At 49.0% G+C, this 25,953-nt stretch overlaps 1 protein-coding gene across 4 annotated transcripts in view; it reads right to left on the reverse strand.

Annotated features, from left to right (window-relative positions):
• Positions 1–25,953, reverse strand: part of LSP1 (lymphocyte specific protein 1) — a 39,158-nt gene that overhangs the window by 12,641 nt on the left and 564 nt on the right. For 2 of the 4 annotated variants that reach the window (XM_085550042.1, XM_085550043.1), the window contains exons 1-5: positions 16,880–17,029; positions 6,749–6,901; positions 4,791–4,880; positions 2,180–2,378; positions 1,469–1,591 (exon numbers count right to left, since the gene is read on the reverse strand). In XM_085550042.1, coding sequence (XP_085406168.1) covers positions 1,469–1,591; positions 2,180–2,378; positions 4,791–4,880; positions 6,749–6,901; positions 16,880–16,938 — 624 coding nt within the window. In that variant the 5' untranslated portion in view covers positions 16,939–17,029. Of the gene's footprint in view, positions 1–1,468; positions 1,592–2,179; positions 2,379–4,790; positions 4,881–6,748; positions 6,902–16,879; positions 17,030–25,953 lie in introns of those variants that run through there. The other 2 variants (XM_085550041.1, XM_015863846.3) reach the window with 1 other exon arrangement.

Below are 25,953 nucleotides of genomic sequence, written 5' to 3' on the forward strand. Positions count from 1 at the left end.
CCCCTACAGAGGCAAGCTGCAGCAACCAAGTGACAAGGATCCTCCTCTGTATACCACTGCCTGTAGCATGGGAAGTATCACCTTCCCAGTTGAATAAATAGCAGCATTAAGAGCTCACTTCAGGGTGCTTCCAGAGTGCTAGTGCTACATTTTAACTAAGGAGAGGACAAACCATTGTCATAGAAGGACAAACTTAACAGCCGTGCCAGAATCTCTGCCCACTAAAGAATAGCACAACAACCAATTAATAGCACAGCCCTTGCTAATAGAGATGCACTAAGGAGAATATAAGGTTCCAGCACAACAGTGAGACAGATCCCATCAGCCAAAAGTTTCTTCCATGCAGGTTGTCAGCTCAGTGCTAGAGGAGTTGGTTCTTGCCTCCAAGCCAGGACTTCAGAGACTAGGCTGCCCATTCTTGCATCAAGAGTTGTATTATTGTTTCAAAGCACACACTGAAGGCCATAAGAACTCTGGTTCACTCAGCCAACCCCAGGAATTCAGCTTACAAACAGCAGGACAAAATGGGACTGGTACAAGGCTTCCCCTCTGCTGCTTCCATCCCTTGGGAAGATCCCAAGCTCATTTTTCCTGAATGATTTAGCTTTCAACTTTGTGCATGGGTGACATCTGGCATCACCGTTATATGAAAACAAATAAACAAACAAAGCCACTGCAACCAGATTTCTGAACTTTTCCCTGAGCTAATCCTAGCAACAGCAGTTAAGCTCAGGTCAGGAAGCTGTGTGCAATTTGGAGTAGCAACAACAAGAATTTCTGTGCATAAAAGGCACTGGGAGAGTTTATCGTATTTCCCTACTCTTTGGAACTGCTTTGGTCGTCCACAGTGACATTAGCACTGGGTCTGCATCCAGAACAACCCTTTCTTCCCTCTTTTTATTTGATTTTAAAGGTCTTCTCCATAAACAACAAGACTCTGTCTCTCATAGACATCAAGAGGAAGATTTCGTCATCTATTTACTGTTGCAAGAGGAAGTACTTATACAATCCTCCCTGCACAGGAAATATTGACTAAGAAACAAGAAGCATAGATGTGAATGGAGAAAAACAAACAAACAAACAACCGATAACATCAACAGCAGGTTAATAAGCTACAAATTACCCAGGCTCCTCATCATTTCCTTCTATGAAATAATCAAAGAACACAGGGCTTACAGAGACAAAATTGCTACACAAACGACATAGGCACGTCCATTGTATGCAAAAGCACATGCACTGAACTAAGGATTTGTGCAAAGAGCAACTGAAGTCACACGGTGCAGTTGAAGTGGTATTAAGAGCAGAGGTTTCACAAGAGCATCTATTCACACAGATGGAATTAGGGAAGGGCAAAACGTTTCAGAGACAGGGAATCCCACCTCACTTTTGAAAGAAAGGTAAATGATACCTAGTTTTATGCTAAGATAAGGAAATCCCACATTACCATAAGCTCAGCCTTGCCACAAACCTTGATGGAGCTCGCTGCAGTACAGTCTGAGCTCAGCTCCTCCTCATCCAGGCTGATGGGGCTTGGGGCCTTTGGGCTCTTTTCTAGGGTGTTTTCTTCTTCGTTTCTCCTTCTCTTCTTCCTCTGAGCGCAGAAAATGAGACAGGAAGTGAGACTGCTGTGGGAAGAGAGATCCCACAGCACTTGGGATTCAACAAAAATTATTTTCAAACCAATGCAAGATTTATCTGATAACGCAGTCAAGCCAAAGGTGTGACAAAGGCTGAGGAGAGCAAAATAAGCATTAAACGCAAATTAGAGCGTCCCTGAAGATCTACTCACCATCAACAAAACTACAGGAGAAACAGTAGCACTACCTGTCTGAGCACTGCATGGGTATGACTAACACAGCAGACACACACTCTCACAAGATGGAAGAGGTTGCATCATTGAACCCAGGAAGGTACTTAGACACAAGCAGCACCATCCCCATGTTATATCATGGCAGCATGCCCACATGGGCTCAGCACCTCACAGCAGGGAATGAGCACTGGCACATGCTGCCCAGAGGCCATGGAATCCTCTTGCAGGTCCTCCAAATGCCACCTGGATGCAGTCCTGGGCATACTGCCCAAGTAGGTCTTGGGCTAGAGAGACCTCATCTCAACCACTCTGTGATTCTGTACACAGCTCAGTTGAAAATGTAAACAGCCCAGCTCCTTCTGATCTCACCTCCTGTTTGACTCCTTCTTCCTCCTCATGCTGCTCTGGGACATGTTCTTCCTCCTGGCACAGCCTCTCTTCCTCCCTAACAACCACATTCTCCTCCTGGGCCTCCTCCAGGCCCTCCTGGTCCAGCTGAATCTGCTCCAGTTTGACTTCTACTTCCCTCACTCCACTGTCCTCTTCTTCATATGACTGTTGTGGAGATCTAGAGGTGGGGGAGAGAGATCAAAGAACCAAAACACATTGTTATGAGCCTAGATACACAACCAAGTGCCTTCCTAGGTAATGGTATAGTATCATTAAAGTTGAAAAAGACCAATAAAGTTGCCTAGATCAGGCCCAACTCATTCCCACTGACCACATCCCTCAGCGCCACATCTCCATGGTTCTCAAACACCCCTAGAGATGGTGACTCCACGACCTCCCTGGGCAGCCTGTGCCAATAACTGACCACTCCTTCTGAGAAGAGATTTTTCTTAACATCCAACCTGTACCTCTTCTGGCGCAACTTAGAGTCATCCCCTCTCATCCTATCACTGATAACTGGGAGAACAGGCAGACCCCAGCCTTCCAACAACCTCCTTCCAGGAGGAGATAGAGAGTGATAACATCTCCTCTGAGCCTCATATTCACCAGAGGAAACAATTCCAGTTCCCTCAGCAGCTCCCCATAAGACCTGTGCTCCAGACCACTCACAACTTCACTGCCCTTCTCTGGACACAGACTCCAGGACTTTGATGATTTTCTTGTTGTCAAGGCCCCAAAACTGAACACAGTTAAGTATCTATGCACGTATTATGTATATCGATGCCTGTCTCCAAACCTCAGTATTACCACTTGAAAAAAATGACACCTCTGCTTTGCCAAATAAGTCACAAAGCAACCAGAAAAACCAGAGAAGAGCTTTCACAAGAAGATGCCCCAGAGGCTGCAGAGAGAAGATTCACCTGCATGTTTAAGCAGTTACCCTCACAAAATCAGAGCAACCTATGCCTTTGGGAACAGTCAGTGAGAGCACTTAACCCAGAGCTCTCACTGTCTCAGAGATATACCCCAGGATGTTATTGTCATCTCACAGTCTCAGATGGAAGATAGTTTTCTCCTCCCATCTATTTCGTAGAAAATTGCTGCAGCAGCAAGGCAAGAGCTATAGCTATCAGAGCAGAGGGCTGACTCACTGCTCCTGCCTCACCAGCCAAAGCCAAACATGAAGGAAAGTTCAGGCTATGCTTTTCCACCTACCACTCTGCAGCAGGAAAGATAGTTCACAGGACAGCCACCTTCCAGCCCTCCTCACAGACCACATCAGAAAAAAGGCTGATGCATACACTGGCTCACTAGGCTTGCTACTAATCACCCACCTACAGCAGAACAGTCACCACCAGACTCCAAACAGCTCATGGTTCAGATGACTTTTAATTCTTCTAACTGGGATGCCCCCAGCTAAAGAGAAAGCTCACAACAATAATCTAAGCCAATAGATGGGACATAGTCTATAGGATACCTTAAGCATTCACATTTATTTAAGAGGAGAGTGGATTTGGGAAACCCTACCCATAGCACCACTTGTCTCAGCATGAAAAATCTCTTATCAGACAACTCCTACCTGCATTTGCACTCCAAGCTTGTCCTCAGTGAGCCAGGAGGAAGAACAAAGCTGCTAAACAGACTTTACAAAGCACAACCACTGAGTAACCTAGCTCTTGCAAAACCTCACTCCCAGGAAACTTAGAGGATCTCAACCCCTCTAGCCAAGAGCAGCAGCCTCTCTCTGGGTCTAAATGTCTTTATAAGGAGAGAGGGGGCTGCAGAAAAGCAGCTGGGGCTGATTGCTAATTGCTCCCACAGCTGTGATAATCAGCACTGCCATGAGCTGCTCCAGCAGCCCTCCTGGGGCTGAGACTGGGAAGGTACAGATTGCAGTGATTGCATCAAGGAAGAGGCAAGATCTATTTACTTGCTCAGAAGTAAATATTAATCTTATGCATTTTTCCCAATCCCTTGGGTAAAGAAGGGGTTGTGTCATTGCAGAACAAAGCTCCCTATAAAATCGGGTTGCTGGGAGAACTGAGTCACAGAGTTCATGCACAGATATGTGGTGTCCAGGGCAGGAGATGGGGCAAAAGTTTTACTCATCTCAGTGAGAGGAGAGAGCAGAAGATGGATCTGGTATTCAGCCTGGTCAGGGACACAGGTACCCCTCAGCACTGTTTTCTACTGCAGAAAGAGTTGCTAAGCACGAAGTGGGCTGGGGCCATAACACCCACCATGTTGACACGAGCCAGGAAGCAGTAATAACATAGAACAGCTTTTTTTTTTTCAGCTGCTTGGATTATGTTAGGGACTGTTTTGGCCCATGCAGCAGCTCAGGTGGCTTAAATCCGCTGTTGTCACTCCTCCAAACCCCGGTGTCCTGGCCAGTTGCCACTGCTCAAAGAACCGAGCTGAAGCCAAACACCCCAAAGCCCATGTCCGTTCCTCCCCAGCAGCTCAAATTGCAGGCAGAGGCCATCCACCCCCATTTGCTCTAGACCCTACTCTTAGCTCTCAAGGCATGATCTGGGCTCAGTCACCTCCCTTTGGGGTGCTGGGTGACTCAGCTCTCCGCATTACACACCTCTGCTTGCGCTGCTCCAGCTTTTGGGACCAGTCGCTGAACCCCTCGTCCTCTTCCAGTTCTGAGTTCCCAGAGGGCTTAAAATCATAGCTGAAACACAAGAAGGAAAATTAGGATGAGAATGGTGCAAAAGTCCTGATCAGCTCAGTGAATACCCCACTGCCTGCCTGTTCTCTGAGACCACAAGCAGGTGAGCATAAGCAGCATATCAAAATGAAGGAGTCCCATGGTTTTCTTCTATGCTGCAGCTCATTTAGACTAAAAGTGTTTTAGACTTGGTTCCCACTTATCCTGCACTCATATGCAGCCTCCGACAAAAGAAACCTGCAGTAACCAGCCTGAATAGAGTTCTGGATTAGGAAGGTAAGAAGACCCAATGACAGACACAGACTCAAGTCCTGGGCTTGTTCCTCAGGTTCCCATAGAGCTCTGAGGACTCTGGCTCCTACTCTATGAAACAGTGCTGATCCAGCTTTATCTGAAAGCAGCAAGAGTTGAGAAGGTGAGGATGAGTGCTACAGGTGTAGCTTTGCAATGAAGGTGCCCACCACACTGTAATCCCAAGCACAGACATTATTCTTCCTCACTTAGCTTCATTCTGATGATTCAGAGATGCGCAGAGCCCAGATTTGGTTCGATCTCACACCCTCCCCAGCCCCTGCAGCTCAAGCCTCTGGCATGTTCAGCCAGCTCCAATTGGCCCCAATTGGTTGGGTGAACTCCAGCCACACCAAAAGTTACTTTGCTCTCAGCTTTGGCAGAATGGATAAAAGGGAAAATCCATCTTCCTCCTCTCTAAGGGAGGAAATATGTCCATTCTGCAGCCCACTGCCCTCTAACCCTTGGAGCGCATTCCTGAGCTGTGATGACAGCCCTCCCAGCCTGCAGATGTATGGATGGAGGGAGCAGCAGCCCTTCTGGCTCCCACAGCTGCCGGCACCAGATGCAGCCTGGTCATGCAAGGAAATTGTTTTTTTCCTCATATTCACAAGGAGAATCACCACCAGTATGGGGCTCCTTGATGAGCACTCACATTGCAAGCATCAGCTGGAGGAGGTGACTTCATGGTTATGGGATATAGCATGGTCACATCCCCAGGGAATGGGAATTAGCAGATGGGACACATGGATTGTTCTAAAACTCAGGTATTGAAATACACAATAAGCATAGCCTTTTCTTTGCCTTTCTGGACCCTTAGGTGTCAGATGCTTAGCATCCCCATAACCCTGATGATTTGAAATGAAGGGGAAGCCTGCCATCCTCAGACTTCTGAGCTGTGATGATATGCTGATCCAGAACTGGGTTATTTCCCTCTGCTTGTGTAAGAGTAGCTTAGGGATGCCCCAGCTTGGTACAGACAGGAAGGGACATCCATGAGGAAAGGGTTTTCCAAAGGTGGGACATTGGTCCTGATGGACATCGGGATGTTGGCTGTAGAGCCTGGGTGAGACTGCACTGGGGACATCTCTCCCCCTCACTCCCAAGGCCATGCAGAACTCCTGACCATGAAAGTGGGGAAATGCACTGGAGATGGAGAGAACAGATACAGCCAGTCCATGGGTACCACCAGCCTGGTCTACATTCAGGACCCTGCAGAGCTGAGGTTTGCAAATCTACCATTTTGTTGGTTCTTCCCTTTATTGTTTGAATGGGGGAAGGGACAAGAGAAGCAACGTGGATGGGATGTGTCCTGGCTCAGGAAGCTCTGAAGGAAGGAGGGGGCCGTGTTTACATGAGAGAGAGCAAAGCTGTGGGAAGATTAATGGCAGGCTGACCCCGACTATGTGAGCAAGCCCAGGTGGCTGTCAGCAGCTGCAGAGAAATCAGGGGATGGCAGGAGGAATGGGAGCATCCTTCCCAGGGACACCCAAATTCCAGGACAAACATGAGGCCAAGGCAGGCGCGGGGGTGCTCAGTTAAATTTTGCTGTGGGGTGTATACACATGGGTACTTCTTACTGGTTCTCCTGTGCTGAACTTGCACTCTCCATGCAGGAGCCAGTGCCATTGAAGCCCTCCTCTGCCTGGGACTTCAGCTGTTTCTCACGCTCCCGCCGCCGCCTCTCTCGTGCTGCTTCCTCCTCATCCTCCACACTCCACTGTGCCGTCAGCCTGTCAAAATAGAAGGAAAACTCATCTTAGTGCTTGAAAATACCCCCCGAGCTGCTGGGACACCTCTCCCTGTGAGGTAGGGACTCGCTGCATGAGGGATCTCAGCATGAGCCCTGGTCCTTGAAGTGGTGGTTCTGTCCCTTGGCATGCTTCCCTCTGTACTTGGCACTGGTGAGGATGCACCTTGTGTGCTATGCTCAGTGTTAGGTCCCTTACTGCAGAAAAGACATTGAGGCCACAGAGTGTGTCTAGAGAAGGGCAATAAAGCTGTGAAGGATCTGGAGCACAAGTCTGATGAGGAGCAGCTGAGGGATCTGGGATTGTTTGGTGTGGAAAAGAGAAGGCTCAGGAGAGACATTGCTGCTCTCTACAGTGACCTGAAAGAAGGCTGCAGAAAGGTGAGAGTCAGCCTCTCTTCCCACTTAACAGTAATAGGACAAGACAGAATGACCTTGAGCGGTACCAGAGGAAATTCATGTTGGATATTTAGAAAAAATCAATTCTCAGAAAGAGTGGTCAGTTATTGGCACAGGCTGCCCAGGAAGGTGATGGGGTCACCATCCCTAGAGATGTTCAAGAAACACATAGATGTGGCACTCACTGAAGAACATGGCGTAGTGGGCATGGTGGTGATGGCTTGGTGGTTGGACTAGATGGCCTTAGATGTCTTTCCAACCTTAATGGTGCTATGATTGTCCTGTTGCAGTCCCTTTTCCAAAGGGCAGGATTTCAGGAGCATACCACACCCTTAGTGGAATGGGTGATGTGTGAACAAGGTTGGGCACTGCCTGCAGAAGAACCTTTCCACAAGGAAGATGCATCCTAAAGCACCATTCCCTCCAATGATGTTTTACACAACAGGAAAAGGGCCGGAAGTTGGGTAATGCAAGTAATATGGGGATATGAGGATATCACAAGAAATCCCACTGCCCAACTTCACATGTTGAATCTAGGCTCCACAGCCTAGGTCACCTGGTGAAATCTGCACCATAGAGCCATCTCCCTAGCAACTGAGACAGACCTCCCCATATCAGGGCAGGAGCTGTGTCGCACTCCGCTTACTACCCCAGCACGGAGCAAAAACCTGTGATGGCTTCTCACAGCCTCAGGGTGCCTCTGCCAGCAGGACGGCTGCCCACCTGAGGAAGTGATAAGGCTGCTGCTGCATTCCAGCTCAGCAATAAAACCTCTACATGGATTGCAGTACCCATGGTTAAAGCTGGCGCTGATGCTCACTCACCCATCCACTCTCTCAGCCCTAGATCAGACTGGGAGGCTACTTCTCCCTGCTCTCAATACTAACAAATAGCCCAAAGCCACACAGATCACAGCCAAGCCCCCTCCTCGTCCCCCATCATATTTATTGTTTTCCCCATGGTTCCCATAGAAACCCTTGTCTGTGGGCCTGGCAGGAAGCCACCATGTTGTTTTATTTTTTGTGTGTGTGCATGCATTTTATTTTATTTTTTTTATATATATAAATGAAGTCATTCATTAAACTCTGCCACAATTTCCCTCCCCTGTGCAACAGCTCCAGAGAGCCCCCAGTTCTGGATGGCTCTTAACCCCCTCCCTCCCAGATCACCCCAGTTACCAGCAGCAAAGTCCACATTTCTCCCAGACTGAATTCAATTTTCATGCAACTCCACTCAACCCGGCTCCCCAGAAAGCTGTTGCAAGGGGCTGTAGCAACTCAGGGGTGTCCTGTCTGGGCCATACACACTTTGCACATCACTTTGGCCTGCATTCCATTGAGTTTCCCAGTGGGATGTGACTAATTCTCTCCCCATGATCTCACCAGCTCACTATTCTGTCACTGTATCTTTGCAGTGGGCCCAGGACAACATCAGGGCAACTGTTTTGGGGAGATGCAGCTTTCTGTAGGGCAGGGGAATATCACCCCCACTCCTGATGCCAAAGGGTGAGCTGCCAGTGGCCCAAGTGATGCTGCAATGCTGGTTATTGCTCACACACGTCAGGCAGAAAACAGGTCCCCACTGAGCCCCTGACTGCCCTGGGCTCAAAAACACCCAAACTCACTCTACTGTCAGATTCAGAACTCTTTTTCCTGCTCAGACAGGCTGGCAGTAGAGTGATGTTTAATAAGTAATGCTTAGGGGTTCAGAGATCCAGTCAGCAAGTAAAGGGAAAATATTCCTCTTCAACTGATCTAGTAGTACAAATATTTGTTTCCAATAAAAAAGAAACAAACAAACAAATGGAAAACAAAACCTTGGCAAAGTGCTCACATATGGGTCAGCTACAGCAGTTTGCTGAACTGCAAACTGACTGCATCCTTTTGGTTTGGAGCAGTCCAACCATTTGTCAGCCCACTCTGACATGTGGAGAGGTCCAGCTGTTAAATTTTCTTTCAAAGCAAGGAGGTAGAAAGATCCCCATTAAAATTCATAGAATCATTAAGCTTAGAAAGACCACTAAGATCATTTAGTCCAACCTACAGCCCTTCCTCCCCATACCCATTAATTATGTCCCTCAGTGCCTCATCTCCATGGTTCTTGAACTCCACCAGGAATGGTGATTCCCCCACCTCCCTAGGCACCCTGTTCTAGTGCTGTAATCATTGCAGCTGCCCCAGAACAAGGAAATGGAAAGCTTCAAGCTTGCAATATGAATTCATGGTGTGCTACGCTCCTGCCCTGAGCCACCTGCCCATATAGAGGTGTATCACCAGCCCCCCTCCCCAGGGCAAGGCAAGAGCACAAGCTCCTAGCAGAGTTTTGTCAGGGGCAAAAGCCTTCTTCCTCCCACCCACCCTACATCATATTTGAAACACTCTTTATGGAAGAGATTACCTCTCAGCAGGGAGGTGAGGAGATCCTCCAGCTCTAAGGAAGGGCTGAAGCACCCAGCCCTGGGTTTGGTCACACGGCCACAGCTGGCTGAACAGCTGGGATGCTGCCACTGCTCTGGGGCTGGATGTCTGCTTCACATCCAGCTCTTGACCTCACCTCCCACCAGACCCCAGCCAAGGGAATTGTTTTATTTCCACTCATCCTCTTGCATACATCCTGCAGAACAAATACGGGTGGCCACACTCCTCATGGCCACCAACACCCGCTTCAGACAAGCCAGCATTTCTAGAAAGGTCACATTTCCTTTGGGCAATTCCTTGCCAGTGCTTGAGGAGCTTATAGCATTAATGTGGGAGAAACTTCTGGCACTGAGCTGTATTTAAGGGAAACAGTGCAGACTTGAGGAGACTTCTGCATGGCTCACAGCACAGAGGAAGTTTTGCTGGCCCTAAACCAACCTTCAGCACTAAAGCTAATTCCAGCAAGGAAAATAAAATGCCTCCCAGAGGCTTTAGGCATTGCAGACCTGTGCCAGAACACAGCAACCCTCTACCAGCAAACTCGACATTCCTGTCTCCTGAGCTTGCTGGGTACTGGGCCAGGATGCTGTTGACTTTGGTCGGGGACTCTGTCGCGTGCGCTGCCCCAGATATTCAGGGGTCATGGGGAGAAATGCTTCAGGAACAGGATCTAAGATGAGTCATGCACAACCCTGGCACAACAACTGGTATTTCTCGAAGGGAACCCAGTGCAAAACCCACTGCCATCAAGGGTAGAACTCGCATCATCTGCAAAAGTGACAGGGATAGGATCATACTTACCACATCTGACAAAATCCCCTACAAGAAACAGGGCTGCATCCCCAGCAGTCAACCCATTGTCCTGTTTGTTGAAACTTAGGGAAAGAGAGAGGAAGAGGCCAGACACCCATGCAAGACCTCTTCTCCTTCCTACAGAGGGTTGTTCAAGTTGGAAGGGACCTTTAAAGGCCATTTAGTACAACTCCTCTGAGGTGAACAGGGACATCTACTGTTATATCATGTTGCTAAGAGCCCGGTCCAAGGCTGATCCAACTCAGTCCATCACTATTCTCAGCCTCTGTTACCTTCCCACAGTGCCAGCACTCCATCATGGAGAGGGAACAGTAGACTCCAGGTGAAACTCTCCCAATTACACCCAGCAACCAGTGACAAAAGTTGCCCACCCAACATAAAACATAATGTGGCTTAGGACTGTCACCAAGTTCACCCTGCTGACAAGCAGAACTGCTTTATTTCATACTGCATTTATCATCAGTTTATGAAGAGCCAAGCATGACTGCAGAGGGACCAAAGTGTACTGCTCACTCTTGCCACATGAAATGGAAAATGTCACCCTCAATACACAGCCACAATGCCAAGTACTCAGGTTCTTTCAATTGCTGCAACCCACTGGCTAAAAGCAATGCCCCAGCACTCAGCATCTCAGCCCTTCTCAATGATTTAAGACCCAGTTTACCTTCACATATCAAGAAGTCTTCAGAAGTCTGTCCCCACACCCAAGGGCTCACCATGAAGATGTTGGGAACTGAGCAGAGGTGCATCCAGCATCCTAACCTCCTGACTACTGCACTGCCAAGGGACTGCAGCTGAACAGCAGCAAGTGTGAGTGACCTCTATGGCACTAGACAAAACAACTCTGATACTGAAATAATCCAGGCAGATGGATTGTTGGTGGACATGTTTCTGGGGCTGAAATGTAACATGGCTCAATAGCAAAGACCACAGTAGGGCAATAATCTGCCTGGATAAGGATGGGGTCATGGATATCAGCACAATATAAGGCAATTGGGAAAGGAATAAAACCAGAAATGATGATGTCACAGCCTGGAGCTTATTTCAGTGTCGTCTCAGGGGAAATGGTGATTCCAGCTCTGAGAGACTGCCTTGTCATTTGAAGGCAGCCAGCAATGCTGCACAAGCCTCTCCCTCCCATACATTCATGTAATTCCTCGGCTGCAATGCTCCATTCACAGCCCAGGCTTCAGAGTTTGAACGAGGAGGGGGTGCAGCAAAGGGGGGGGGGGGGGAGAAGGGAGGGGAGAGAGACAGAAAAATGCATAGATGCTTCACCCTAAGCTTGTTTCTCATACCAAACCTCCCCACCCATCCATAGCTCCGCAGCCTCAGCCACTTCTCCCTATTTCATTCTACAGGGAAGTAGCTCCATCTCCCACCCTGCTGACCAGCAGGAGCCAGGGTGTGGAAAGGTGTCATGCAGGAACTGATAAGGACATACCAAGGCAATTGAGCAGAATAAGATACAGCCTGAACTTTCATCAAGCAGAAAAGGAAGAATACCATAGGCAGAATGGCAGGGACTCAGCCTCTCCTTAAAAACAAAAGCAACTTGTCTTCCTTTTTTTCTTTTTTTTTCTTTATTTTAAAGTGAATCTGGATTTATCTTTGGAACAGCATATCCCATTTCTGCTCAGAGCAAAACAAGCAGATACACAGCCACGCACACCACGTAACCTTGGTGCCACCCAGAATGTTCAGGTGGGCTACACCATTGCGAAAGGTCCCTGGGAGGGCAAAAGCCCACACTGGAGCCCAGGCAGAAGGTAGGACCAGAAACTGATACATCCAGGTGAATGGAGGGGTGCCAGGAAGGGTGTTTCCACTACAGTCACATGATTATGGGCAAGGAGCATCTGATGGGATGTCCTTTTATTTTTTCTTTTTGGACATGGGTGAAATCAAAAGATTTTCAGGGGGTCTCAGTATGACTTTTCAGCAGAGTATAAAATTCCATCCCATCACCAGTCCTCTCTCAACCTGAATGGATAAACACAGGCAATGGAGAAAAAAGCCAGTTCTTGCCCTGGTGGGAGCATCCCACCAGCAGCCAACCCATGCAGCAATCCTGAGGACACTATCCTTAATGACCCGTTCTTATATATATATCTTAATTACTTTTAACCACGGCAGGCAAACTCCCACCAACTCACTTCCAAGATGATGAATTGCACCCCCAGGATCGCGTGTCCTTTGCACACAGATATGCTGGTGCGGTAATGTATTAACATCACCGGTCTGGAATTTGGAGGCAGAGCGGGGGAGAGAAAGGGCTGGAGCTGGAGCCCTCCCAGCACCCTGCACAGGCTGCAATGTTCAGTAGGTGTGAGAAATTGATGCCGTGTAAGACCCTAAAAAGTGGCCTTTTCTCACGCTCCCTCTATCTCAGCTGCACAGTTTAAGAAACTGGCGTCTGCCTGGAGAGGAGGAAGTCTGGGCTCTGTTTTTGGAAGGGAGAGGCACGCCAGAGGATAAAGCAGACTTGTCAGAGAGGTTCAGCTTGGCTTACTGAACTCGGATTATTTTTTTTTGTTGTGTTGGATTGGAAAGCATCCACAGCCTCTGCTACCTCGTGCTATAAAGAATGGAAGAAAACAACACTTTGCCACTGCTCAGAGCTGGGATTAAAAGCCAGCTTCACACCAGGTATGATGATGCTTCCTATCGGACCCACCAGACTGGTCACAAGTCATTTGTTTCACGATGCTCTTCCCCCAAGCCCCGCTGCCTGAAGCAGCAGGAGGGAGCTCCCTGCAGCAGCAGGGACAGGAGGTAGCAAGAAGACCGTGGGAATGAGTCTCTGGGAGACAGGAGGTTTTCTGCATCTACAGCCCTCCTTGAGGAATGGAGTCGCAACAGGAACCAGGGTCAGCAACAAGCCATCTACCCCTGCTGTGCCTTCGAGAGAGAGCAGGCTTGGCCCCAAAATACTGAGTGCAAACGTTATCCTTAAAGCATGTCAGCACAGCCTCTCTTAGGCAACGGAGATAGAGGCATTGCACATCACTGGCTGTCCTTTGTCTCCCCATAGAACTAAGGGATGCAGCTCCTGGGTTTGACTGGTGTCTGCTCTGGCTTTTCTCCATCAGGAGAACCAAGCCACACAAACAAAGAGAGAAGAGGAAAAATATCTCAGGAAGCTAAAAAATTGTTGTCACACAGCAGCCAAGCTGCAAATCATAGAACCATAGAATCATCAAGGTTGGGAAGAACCACTAAGATCATCAGGTCCAACCCCAAGCCATTCCTACCATGCCCACTAGCCGTGTCCCCCAGTGCCACAACTCCATGGTCCTGTACACCTCCATGGACAGGGACTCTACCACCTCCCTGGGCAGCCTGTGCCAGTGCATCACCACTCTGAGATGAGATTTTTTCCTGGCATCCAATACAAACTGCCCCTGGTACAACTTAAAGCCATTACATATCGTACTATCTCCAACGCATCAACCCCCAGCATCCCACCTGCTGCCATTGCTGGCCAAACCCTTCCGATACACATGGAAATGCTTCACCCTATCAGAGGGTGCAGCTCACCCTAGCCCTTGTAGAGCTTCCCACAGTTTCCATCAGCCCTAAATATCCATTTGCTTCAGAGCAAGTAGAAGCCTAAGGCACAAGGCACGATTAAGCTAAAAACAGACACTTCTTTCCTTCCAGAAAAGAAACATTGCAACATATAGCAAATGTGGTACTCCCAACCAAACAAGCCCTAGGGCCAAAAGAAGCTGGGAATGCATCCACATAACAGTCAGAGAGATGGCTCAGCCATTGCTGCTGAGAGGAAATAATCAGCTCCCCACATCAGCCCACAACCCAGGGAATAGAGGTGAGCATCAGCAAAGAGAATCTGTGATAACCCACATGATAACCACCACTTTCCATGCAACAAATCATAGTATCAGCACCCCCCTTCTCCTCCCATTCTCCTTTCCCTCCAAAGCACCACCCCCCTTGTTTCTTCCCAAGCCCTCCAAGCTCCTTGTTCCCAGTTCATTGCTCCAGAGGTCAAGTGGAAATAGCAGAGCAGCATCTTCCTTGCTGAGACATATCCTGGCCAGCTCCAGGAGATGTCACGCACCAACAGAAAGGGAAGCAGCACGCAGAGGTGGGCAAAACCCCAGGTCCCCATCACACTAAGTACACATTCACCCACACACTACGTAGCTGTGGGATGAAGCCCACATCAGGCATGTGGGGAAAGCAGCATCCAGGCTCCATCACCCAGTTTTGGGGAGTGGCACCGCTGCCGCTGCTGCGGATTTACAAAGAGGCTGATTTGCGGCTTAATTAACCAGCCATCTTTTGTGAAACACTCAAGTCTCGATAAATAGAAGGAGAGTAGAATTCCAGCAGGAACTGATAATGAACTGAGTGAATCGACATGGCAGGCGCTGGATCTCTATCTTATTTATAGGAATTCATTAGGAGGATAAGGGGAGAACAGACCACGATAACAAGATAGGGAGGCTCGTGTTTGGGGAGGACTTCAAAAACACAAAGTCTCGTGGGACTACTGTGGTTACTTTCCTACAAAGAGACAAATATTTCTCCAGGGACATCCTTATAGAGAGATTGCACTCACAGAAGGACATGGGGGGGAAGGAATGAGTGAGGCAGATAATGCTGACAGACTCCGTGGCTCCCTTGGAGCAATGCAGAGGGTACATCCTTCTGCTTTTTGCTGAGCAAAGCACAAGCCAACAGGTTACCCTGACAAGGATGCTGTGGAGCCTCACAGCAGGCTCAGGAGGGACCACTACACTTTGTATTAAGGGGCAGAAGGGTATGTCTGGCATCACACTGGAATCCCTGATGCTTACAGATGTGGCTCCAAACAGCCATTTTTGCCCTTGTTTCTATGTCAGCTATGTACTCATGCACATCAGAAGAGCCTAAGACCTGTGTAGTGTAACTGCTCTGCCTGCAGTCACCTTGGGAAAGATGAAAGCAGAGTGGAAGCTTAGCAGTCTTCACAGCTCTGTGTCTTGAAGCCAGAAGCCTCAAGGCATTCACAAACTGAAGGAGCTTGCAACTCACTGCAAGGCTTAAGAAGAAGGAAACACAACTGCAAAAGGGGCTGTGCTTGGAACAGAGACTGCCTGCTCTCCTATTCATTCCTGTGAGTATTAATGGGTTTATTTGGATGTAAACAGTGGATTAAATCCCTCATACATCTTCACACACTCCCTCCTCCTCCACAGAAAGGAGGGAGGCATTGGGGCTGGACAACACAGCCCTGATATCAGACTTCAGCCCAGTGAAGAACAAAAAGCCCCGATCAGGACAAATATCATCAAAAGTTTCCCTGCTAGAAGCCAGTGTGAGTTTATGGGACACCAAAAGTCCCAAGCTGAAGGAGGAGGAACTTAGGGACAACAGTCAGGAGAGAAAAACCCCTGGCTCAGGCTGTGCCAATTCTGGACTCCCTTTGTGTGCACAAGGTGTGTGTGTTTCCCCTCAGCCTGCTCATTATCCACCTCAGAGAGCTTCCCTGCCACCGCCTTATGTCCAGGGGGCAGAGATGGAGCAGCTGTGGGACCTCATGTCCCTTCCACAGCACAAAGTTCATTTGGAAGGTGAGGTGTAGAGCCTGTATTACTGGCCGGGGGGATCCCACTGGAAGAATATCCAAATAACCCCACCCTGGCACCTCCGACCGCCTGCTGGAGCCCAGTGGCACAGGACAGCCCAGAGGTGCCCAACATACAATGTTTGCCCTGTGCTTCCTTGTTCTACCATTCACTCTCTCAGGAGCACAGAACAAATTCCCCCCAGCACCAGCTGCTAGAGGATGGTCTTGGGGTAATTTCCAGCCGAACAGCAGTGAGTGCATGGGTGGAACGCCAGCGCCAGCACGACAGAACCATCCTCCTGGGCTCAGCCTGGGCTGTAGATGGGAACAGACTGCACAGCTCACCACTGCCTCGTGCCCTGGCAATTGTAGGTGGAGAGGAAGAGTCAGTGCACTGCTGGGATGCACTGCATCAGCCGAGCACCAGCAGCTCACAGAATTACAGATGCACATCAGCTCAAGCTCAGCACATGTTTCAGTGGGGGGAAAAAAAAACCCGCCGTCTCAGGTGAGTGTCACAGTAAGGCTGTGCTCAGTTATTCCAGTCGCGCTCTCCTGGAAAAGCCATCAGCAAGTTCTGATCTGCTTTTCTCATATCGTTCTGGAGGTGGGGGATCTATCCTCCTTCCTCCCAACTCACGGCAGAGCGGGGTAGGGCAGAAGCCCAGCGGATTTCGGGGAACGAGGAGACGAAACCGGGGCAGAGGGCCGTGTGTCCCCACGCCCCCGTGCCCCCATCCCCCCACCCACTCACCTGATGAGGTTCTGCAGCCCCTGTTTGCTTGAGTTCCTCCGCAGCACCGCGCTGCTCATGGTGCCGAGCCCAGCGGCCGGCTGCCGGCTCCCGCAGCCGCTCCCTGTCCGCACAGCCGCCCGGCGCCGCGCGTCCCCCCGCCCCGTCTTCAGGAAGTTCTGCAGCTGGTTTCCTTTTGTTTCGGCGAGCCCCCCCTGTTCCACCCCCTTGTGTCTCCTCCACCTCCACCTCCTCCTCCTCTGCCTGCTGCAAACGTCAGGGAGAGCTCCGGGAGCAGCGCTGGATGCGGGCTGGGTGCTGCCTGCGAGCACAGTACAAAGCCAGCGCTCCACGGGCTACTACGCGCACCTCTCCCATCTCTCATTCATCTTTTCCATCTCTTCTCCCTCCCTGCTCCCCTTTTTCCTTCATCTGCCTCCCTCACCCGCCCTTTTCTTTTTACTCCACTCCTTCGTTTTTTCCCTCCCTCCACCGCTGCTTTTTCTATGATAAAAATGTGGAACAAAGCAAGCCGAGGGCTGCAGCCTGGGCTGACAGCTTGTGCTGGAGCAGCCAGCAGTAAATCACTGCTGGTCCATTCACATCGGGAGAAGCCTCGCCTCCCAGCGCTCCCCGTGTACCAGGGGACAAACCAAGAGCTGAATTAGTGCGAGAGGGCTTTTGTATCCTGGAATCATTTGAGATGGAAGAGACCATTAAATGCCATCTGGTCCAACTCCCCTGCAATGATCAGGGACACCTACACTAGATCCAGTGCTCAGAGCCACGTTCTGCCTGACCTTGGGGCATCTCAATGGACAGGGCATCCACCACCTCTCTGGGAAAACTGTGCCAGTGCTTCACTGCCCTTATTGTAAAAAAACCTATATCCAATTTAAATCTCCATTCTTAGTTTGAAACCATTTCCCCTTGTCCTATCAGAACAGACCCTGCTAAAGAGTCTCTCTCCTTCCATCTTAGAGCAACCCCCCCCCCCCCCCCCCCCAACCTTCAGATAATGAAAGGCCACTACTAGGTCTCTCCAGAGCCTTCTGTTGTCCAGGCTGAATAGCCCTCACCCTCTCAATCTGTCTCAGTAAGGAATCATTTTTGTGTCTCTCCTCTGGATGCACTCTAACACATCCATGTCTCTCCTGTACTGAGGGAAAGCTCTCGTGAGGTGAGGACAACCACTGGACTTAGGGGCATGCCAATGAGTTGCACCTCACTCCTGCTCCCAGTGTCCCCTCATCTGCTCAAGTGACTGACTTTCCCATGCCTCACTTTCCCCAGTTGTCAAACAGAGAGGGAGCAAGAAGGCTGTCTTGTCTTTGGGAAATCCCTATATTTCAGGAGAATAAAGAATCTTGTGTGTAAATGATGAGGGGCCAATAACACTGCCACCTGTGTTGCTATGTTACTAAATGCATATGATTGTTCTTGCCTTCACACTTAATCATCATCAAATAAAGTCTTTTCCCCTAATCCTGTCTTTGCACGGAAAGACCATCCCCCGTACTGAGCTGACAGGTACCTAGACTTGTACAGGTTACTCCAGCCCTACCTTATACACTCACACATAAGGGAGAATCATGGAAAAAGATCACTAAGATCAACTATTCCAACCATCAACCATCATCACAACCATGCCCACTGAGCCACATCACTCACAGCACAGACTGCCTTCCTTCCCCTGTGGTGGATGGGAATATCTATCTGCTTCTAAGATGGGCCACCCTGCCCTCACCCTCACCTTCCTCCTGCTTTCAGTTCCCTCTTACCTTATTTACTCATTTCTTTTCAATCACTTCTGCAGAGCTGCTTCTTGCTGCCTGAAATGGGGAAGTTGCCGGTGCAGTACACCCAGACACCTCAATAAAAAGGAAGAGTACCAAGCCCAGATCAGAGGGATGTACCTCCCCTTCTCAGCTTCATTTTGAAACAATCCATTTCGGGTTTTTTCTGCAGGTATTTACCAAACTTCCCCTTGGTGATCATAACAACAGAACCCTCAAAGCACAAACACAGACTCCGGCCTAGCTCTGTGGGCTCTTCAGATGCTGTCCTACTGTATTTTCTATTTCTAAATTTGGGGCTGGTGAGAGGGCGCAAAAAATTTACCAAAAAAGGCTTCTGATGTTCAGAAAGAGCATGTCCCAGCCCCACAGGCGCTTACAGGAGCAATTAGGCTTAGGCAAGTGAACACTCCTAACATCATCACAGTTGCCCACATGTTTAAAACAAAAAACACGCCTGCAGGACTTCCTTTATCAGAGAACCATTAAGGTTGGAAAAGAGATCTAAGATCATCCAGTCCAACCCCAGCCCACACCCACCATGGCTACTGACCATGTCCTCAGTGCCACATCTCCACAGTTCTTGAACACCTCCAGGGATGATGACTCCACCACCTCCCTGGGCAGCCTGTGTCACTGTCTCATCATTTTTATGAGAAAAAAATTTCCACAGTACCCAATTTGTTGCAACTTATGGACATTACTTCTTGTCCTACCAAGAAAACACCCCCAAACTTGCCCATGATATGATCCAGTCAAGGAGGCAAGGTGGAAGCATGACCACACTAGAGATGCGTGCCTTCAGTGAGCAGTGCGAGGAAACTCAGCTGGATGTGTTCAGGCTGAAGTGCAGCAGACACAGAAAGAAAAACAAAGAATTCATTCATCTCTTACTTTTTTTCCCCCTCCTTTTGGCACAGTACATGCTAGGAGAAATGACATAAATCCCTGCAGCAGAGCTGCACACAGTACAGAAGTAGAAGTGCCCAGAGTACCCAGGAACATGCTGCAGGCCACAAGAGAGCTTCCCTGAGCTCTCACCATCAGCTAAGGAAAGGAAGGTGAGAGATCGGGAGGGAGCATGTGGGGCTGTGCTGTTGTGGCAGGAGGAGGGGAGTCCCAGTGAGATAGGGCTGCACCAGTTCCCGTTAATTACACAATCACTCTGCTATGTAGGACTGATTGCAAAATCAGTTGGAGGCTAACACATGATCTAGGGAGGGGAAAAGAAAAACTAAAAGAAAAGACTTTACTGCTAACAAAAAAATACATCCCAGGAAGTTTACCCCAAATGTTCTGTAGGTTCCACAAGATGTTCACTCTCACCACTGGCTTCCACTTAGTGCAGCCCAGCTCGTTCCATCAGCATTCACTCTCAGGCAGCAAAACTCAGAAGCCAAAACAGTCAGAGATAATCCCAAGGAAATGGAGCATCTAGCAGCCAAGAGCAGCACGTTGTCCCCTTTTTGCATGAGCAGCTACCTGCAAGCTCCAGAAGCGTGCTGTCAAGAGAACAGCACATCTCAACTGTGTGATTAAAGTGGGAGGTACTTGTTTTCTGGGGAGTAAATAGCAGGATCTGAAGACAGAGGACCCAGCAGCTCTGGTGAGCATCAAAAAATGCCCTGAAATGGAGCAGAGGGATGTACAGCTGCACTCAAGGGAGCAGCAGAAGGCAGAACAACCAGCCCCCTGTAGATGTGCTGAGCTTGCAAGGATGCTCCCAAGCCAAAGCATTACCCCATGGCTGTTGAAGGAAGTAGATGCTGTGTGTGGAAGCTGCCCCAGAAAGGATACTTGCCTGGCCCAAAGGTATGGGGAGACACGAGGTGCTGGGGAAGGGCTCAGCAAACACAACTATGGCCCTGGGCTCACCCTGCAGCACATAGTGCAGCCTGACAAGCAAGGGATGTCAGTGGCTGCAGGAGGGCTGGCTCACAAGGAAGAGCTCATAGCACTGTGGGCCAAGTCCAGAGAGTCAACAAACACCATGTCATTGGGCTGAAGTGCTTGGCTCAGGAACAGCAATGACTTTCTTCCTATGACATCCAAAGAGGCAGAAAGAGAAGAAGGAGCAGCCCTCGTTCCTTACCCCACCACTGCCCTCTCATCCACATGCAGGATGGAGGAGGGATGCACCCTGTTCTGTCCCCATGAAGTTTTTCATGGGCAAACCTTAAAACTAAAATCCAAGGGGTTCTCTTCATCTCTCAGGGAGAGGGGAAACACAAGTCTGGAGAGAGGAGCTGCATTTCTCCAGTGATGATACCAATGGCAAAAATGATGAGGGGGCTGAGGGAAAAAGAAGCTAAAGGAAAATAACAGGAAGAAAGAGGCCGAAAAAGGATAAGGGTGTGAGCACAAACTAGGGCAGCCCAGCACCATTAAAACCTGAGATGGCCAAGTGACTCAGGCAAGCTAGTTTGGCATGTAGAGCCAGCACAGCTCCTGCATCGTGCACCATATCTTTATGCTATGTTAAACAAACAAAACCACTGGGAAAGAGATGGGAAAACAAAACAATAGCATAGATAAGGCACTCCCGGACCCTGTAGGTTGGACATTACAGCACAAGCAAAGAACTGATGGCTTCAAGACTAGCTCCATCACTACAGGATTCATCTCCCCTGCAAATCCATGCAGCAGGACAAAGTTCCAGCCTGGGTGAATATGCTATAGGCATCTACTGCCAAGATCATCCCCTCACTGAGGATGCTGGGAAATAGCTATGAAAGGCCTTCTTACAGGATCACATTGTCCTGTTGTTGACTTTTAATCACAGAGGTGATCCCTGCCTAATCCCTGCTTCATGCTGCCAGGCTGTTGATCCAGTGGGGGTCAGGGTAGGCTAATGGATAGGAAGGCATCCCTGAGCCCCGCCTGCCAACTCCACTTCCAAGATAAACCTTGTGGGAAGAGCCTAACCTCAGATTCCCAGCATCTATCCATGCTTCCCTTACTGGAGCTGAGCAAAAAGATGGGAGCTACTATAGAAGGGCAGAGAAAAGTGGCATGGTGTGGTGTATCCAAAAATCCTGAAGCCCAGGGTTTGCCTCCACCAAGATGAGAATAGTCTTTACTTGCCCAAATTCAGCCCTCATAGCAAGATGAGAGAAGCCTTCCTGTCATAGCACCAAGGGGGATTGATCAAGGTAGGCACAGGGGGCACCTGGAGCTGTATAAAGGACCATGTCAACTGGAGTAGGAAACAGGAGACATACCATCCCAAAGAATCAGAGAAACACCAAGGTTGGACATGACCTCTAAGATCATCCAGTCCAGCCATCCAACTACCCTTAATATTCCCCCACTAACTCATGTCCCTTAGTACAACATCCAAATGTTTCTTGAACACCTCTAGAGACAGTGATTAAACCACCTCCCTGAGCAGCTTGTTCTAGCACCTAACCACTCTTGTGGAGAAATTTTTTTTCCTAATATCCAACCTGAACTTCCCCTGGCACGACCTGAAGCCCCACCAGAGCAGGGGAGAACAAACTGAATATCACAGTAGTCTTTCCTTGGAGCACACCGCTGCCGGCTCCTGTTACATGCAGGTGAACATCAGCTGCAAGGAGACACTTATTTTGAGGGTATTTCAATAACTGGAACAATTATTGTTGTAAACCTTATTAGAGATGAAGGAATTTGCAATTCAGAAAGGGATGGTGGTTGTGATTGCTTGGAATAGGTCAATAGTTCAGGGTTTTTTTAATGCTAATGGCTCTGGAGCAACATTTCTCTGGAAAGGAAACTGCTTTTGGAGCAGAAAAGGCACATGCACGCTCATGCACAGGGGAAGAGTTCATATTTTCCATCCCGTCTGGCAGGGACTTGATAAAACGAATTGCACATACTGTCTATTTAGCAGCAGCAAGCAACAGATACCTAGAGCTAGGAGAGGGGCTGCTTGCTAATGCAGAAAAAAAATTCTTCTCAAAGGGTCTGCTTGCAAAGTGAGTTTGTAAGGCAAAGAACCAAAGACCTCCAGCTGATACAAACTGCCACAGCTTTATTGCAAACAGTGGGATGGCACTGATTTGTGCTAACAAAAACATTTGGACCTGTACTTCCGTGTGATAAGAAATCCGAATAAATTCAGCTCCAAATGAAACAAGCCTTCCACATCTCAGAGCAGGTGCTCCCATGAGGCTCCAATCTTTCAGCCCCCTGGTGCAAGTGAGTCACCAATCACACCAGTAATAGAAGAGCTCTGACTCTATTTCCATACATTAATAAATTCAGTGGGGTGTGCCCATCTGTTTTTCCTCTTTACCCATGTAGTCCCTGGACAGTCACACTGCTCCTTCGAAGTAGGGAAAATCCTGGGTGCTGCCAGCCGCCCTGCCCACACACTGCCCTGCAAAGCCCCAAGGAATCCCTCTGCAGACCTGCCCGTGGAAAAGACAACTCTGAGTGCTGAAACCTGGGATTAAGACACTTCGGCAGCTTCCTCACACATCTGGTGCATGTTAGGAGGGATACACTGGCAGGGAAAACACACTTAGGTTCCAAGCAAGGCTGGTTAACCCCTTGGTGACTGCACCTCCACGGAGCACCCAGAGAGCACGAGAGTTGAGAAACACCAGCTAATAACCAGGAGAGCTCAACTTAAATCTCAGCAGTGGTTTTGGGAACTCAAAGCAATTATGTTGCCTTAACATACGTGTCAAGTGCCACGGAGATGCCCCAGTGAGGAATTACCCATACCTGTTAACTGGCACAGGGCAAATCCCATAGCTAAGGTATTTTTTTCCCTTCATAAAGATGCCAACCTCTGCTCCCAGGTTGATGGGGATGATGAGTGCAGAGCTGGGATGCTGGAGGGGTTTGATGTCCCACCAGCCAGCAGAAGCCTCATCCCATCACTACAGTGGATTTTGGCAAAGCCTCCTCCTGGCATCCTGTGGGTATCCAGTTCCTTCAACCCAGTCTTCTCCCATTCTGCCTTCACACCCAATTACACAATAAGCTCCCCCCGTAATCCTCAGAGAAGGGAATCCCACAAGCATCAGAGTCAGATTTCACCTCAGAATGTTTCAAAGCAACCTGCTGGAAAAACTCCCACTTCTTTTTTCCTTTCTACAGCCTCCCAGCCAGCACAGTCCTGTGCAGTTAACAAATTCAAATAAGACCTCCAAAGCAATCACCTACTTAGATAGTATACCAAACCCATGGCTTTACATTGCAAATGAGGCTCAGAGGCAAGCTTTCCTGAAAGTAGAAAGGGGCAGTAAAGGCACCTGATACATCTCTATAATTAGAGGCAGCTCTTTCTCCCTGACAGCCTTGCCAGAGCACCTATATCCAATATGGAAATGCTGAAGTATTGCCCTGCTTCATGGAATTTTCCAGCTGAAGTCTGCTGGCCCTCCCTTGTTTGTTCTTCTGCTGCTTTTAATGCCAGTGCACACAGCTGGATCACACTTGGACCAGTTACTCCCAAGCAGGGATCAACCATCCTTTCCCAAAGGAATCTAACGTGCTGAGGACTTTCCCCATATCAGTTTCCCTGGCCAGCCTGCTTACAGTCACGGGTATACTTAGCAACAAAAGTCATCTTAGGAAGGGCTCTTGAGGCTCCTCCAAGGATCCAGAGAATTTGAGACAGCTGAGACAAGGAGAATCCTGGGGCTGCTGGCACAGCAAACCTTCCCTTGCTGCTGACCATACATGGGCTGTTGAGGTCTTCCTGCAGCCCCACCAAGAAGGAAGCAGGGGAATTTGGGAGCTGGTCTCTCATCTCACAGCCTGTAGCTCCATAGCAAAGCCTGCCTGTGAGCCATGCTCCAGTGGGATGTGCTGCAGGGCATCAGGCTCACAATGCTCAGTCTTCCCATAGAGTGATGGTAGCTCATGGAAGAGAATAAGCCCAATTTGCAAAGAGCTTTTGCCTAAGGTGAGGAGATCAGAGAGCTGAGCTAGCCTCAGGGTGAGAAAAGGTAGCCCAGAGTGACACACAAACACTTCCTCCCTCCACTCTGGGAGTGGAAATCACAAGAACCTAGCAATGCTTATTGCAAGCAAAAGCAGGAGAAGTTCGGAGCTGCATAGGAAAGCATTACACAGACCAGGAGGGATACCAATTCTCTGTGTTTTCCAAACCAAACGTTACTTCTGCTCTCTATTTTTTTACCCCCCATAGTATTTAGGTCTCCATTTAAATTCAGCTGAAAAGGAAGGTCTGCACCACCCTTTGATCAACACTCACAAACACAACTTAGCAGCAGGTTTTATAAAATTTCACTGTTTTCAAAGAACAGACTGCTTCCTTTCTTATTTATGGGAAACTGCAGCAGGAAACAGAAAAGGGATGGACTTGGCCTACCTCAGCAGCTGCTGCTGCATGGCCTCATCTGAGCCAACACAGCACAAGGTAAAGGCTGAGCTGCCCCAGCAACTGCTCAGTTCTCCTTCTGGGTGCACAGAACACTGCCTAGGATTGCATATGCCATGCTGAACCACCGCCACCCCACTCCCACAGCAGCAAACTCTCTTTGTTTCTGCAGGCAGCTGAGCGTGTTGAGGCTTTGCACCTTTTGATGCTTCCAGTCAAGGCTTCAGCCAAGGCTAATTGCTGTCAGGTGTCAGCAAAAACACTGCAATCAGTAGTGATGGGAGATGACACACCTTTCTCCTCTTATTGTCACTCAGGGGGTGTTCTATCAATGTCAAGTGTGCTGCCTTTGGGAGAAATGCTAATATGAGCTTTGAAGCTGGAGGAGGAAGTGAGGCAACCCCCCAAGCTCTATGGATGCTCAGCCTAAATCCAGCGAGTCTACGGTCAGAAATCCTTTGTGTGATTTTCAGCCTGGCTTATCTCTACATCCCTAATTACAGCTGTAATTTGGTTTCTGCTGCTACTCTTTTTCCTTTTCACCCCCATGAAAACGTGTCCGCTGTGGAGTGAACAGAGCAAGAATTTTACAGTCTCTGTTGATAAAGCAAGAAAGCAGATCAGGGGAAGAGAGAGATGCGTAAACTGACAAAAGGCAGCAGAAAGCCTGAAAAATGTCCCAGTTAATTCAGCTTATGTGAACAGTCGACACAAAAAGAAATCAGACCCTCAGAGCAGTATCATGTCTCAGACCCATCCCGCAGCTTCATCCAGTGTCACAAGTCATAGAATCATTCAAGTTGGAAAGGACCCTTAAAGGACATCTGGTTCAACTCCCGTGCAATGAACACAGATGCCTACAGCTACATCAGGTTGCTCAGCACCGTGTTCAGCCTGACCTTGAATGTCTCCAAGGACATGTCCAGCGAAGGTCACCCGACCCGTAGCACAGACAGTAGTAA

This window comes from Coturnix japonica, chromosome 5 (assembly GCF_054131305.1).
Source record: "Coturnix japonica strain WE chromosome 5, WE-NBRP24, whole genome shotgun sequence".
NCBI classification, from domain to species: Eukaryota; Metazoa; Chordata; class Aves; order Galliformes; family Phasianidae; genus Coturnix; species Coturnix japonica.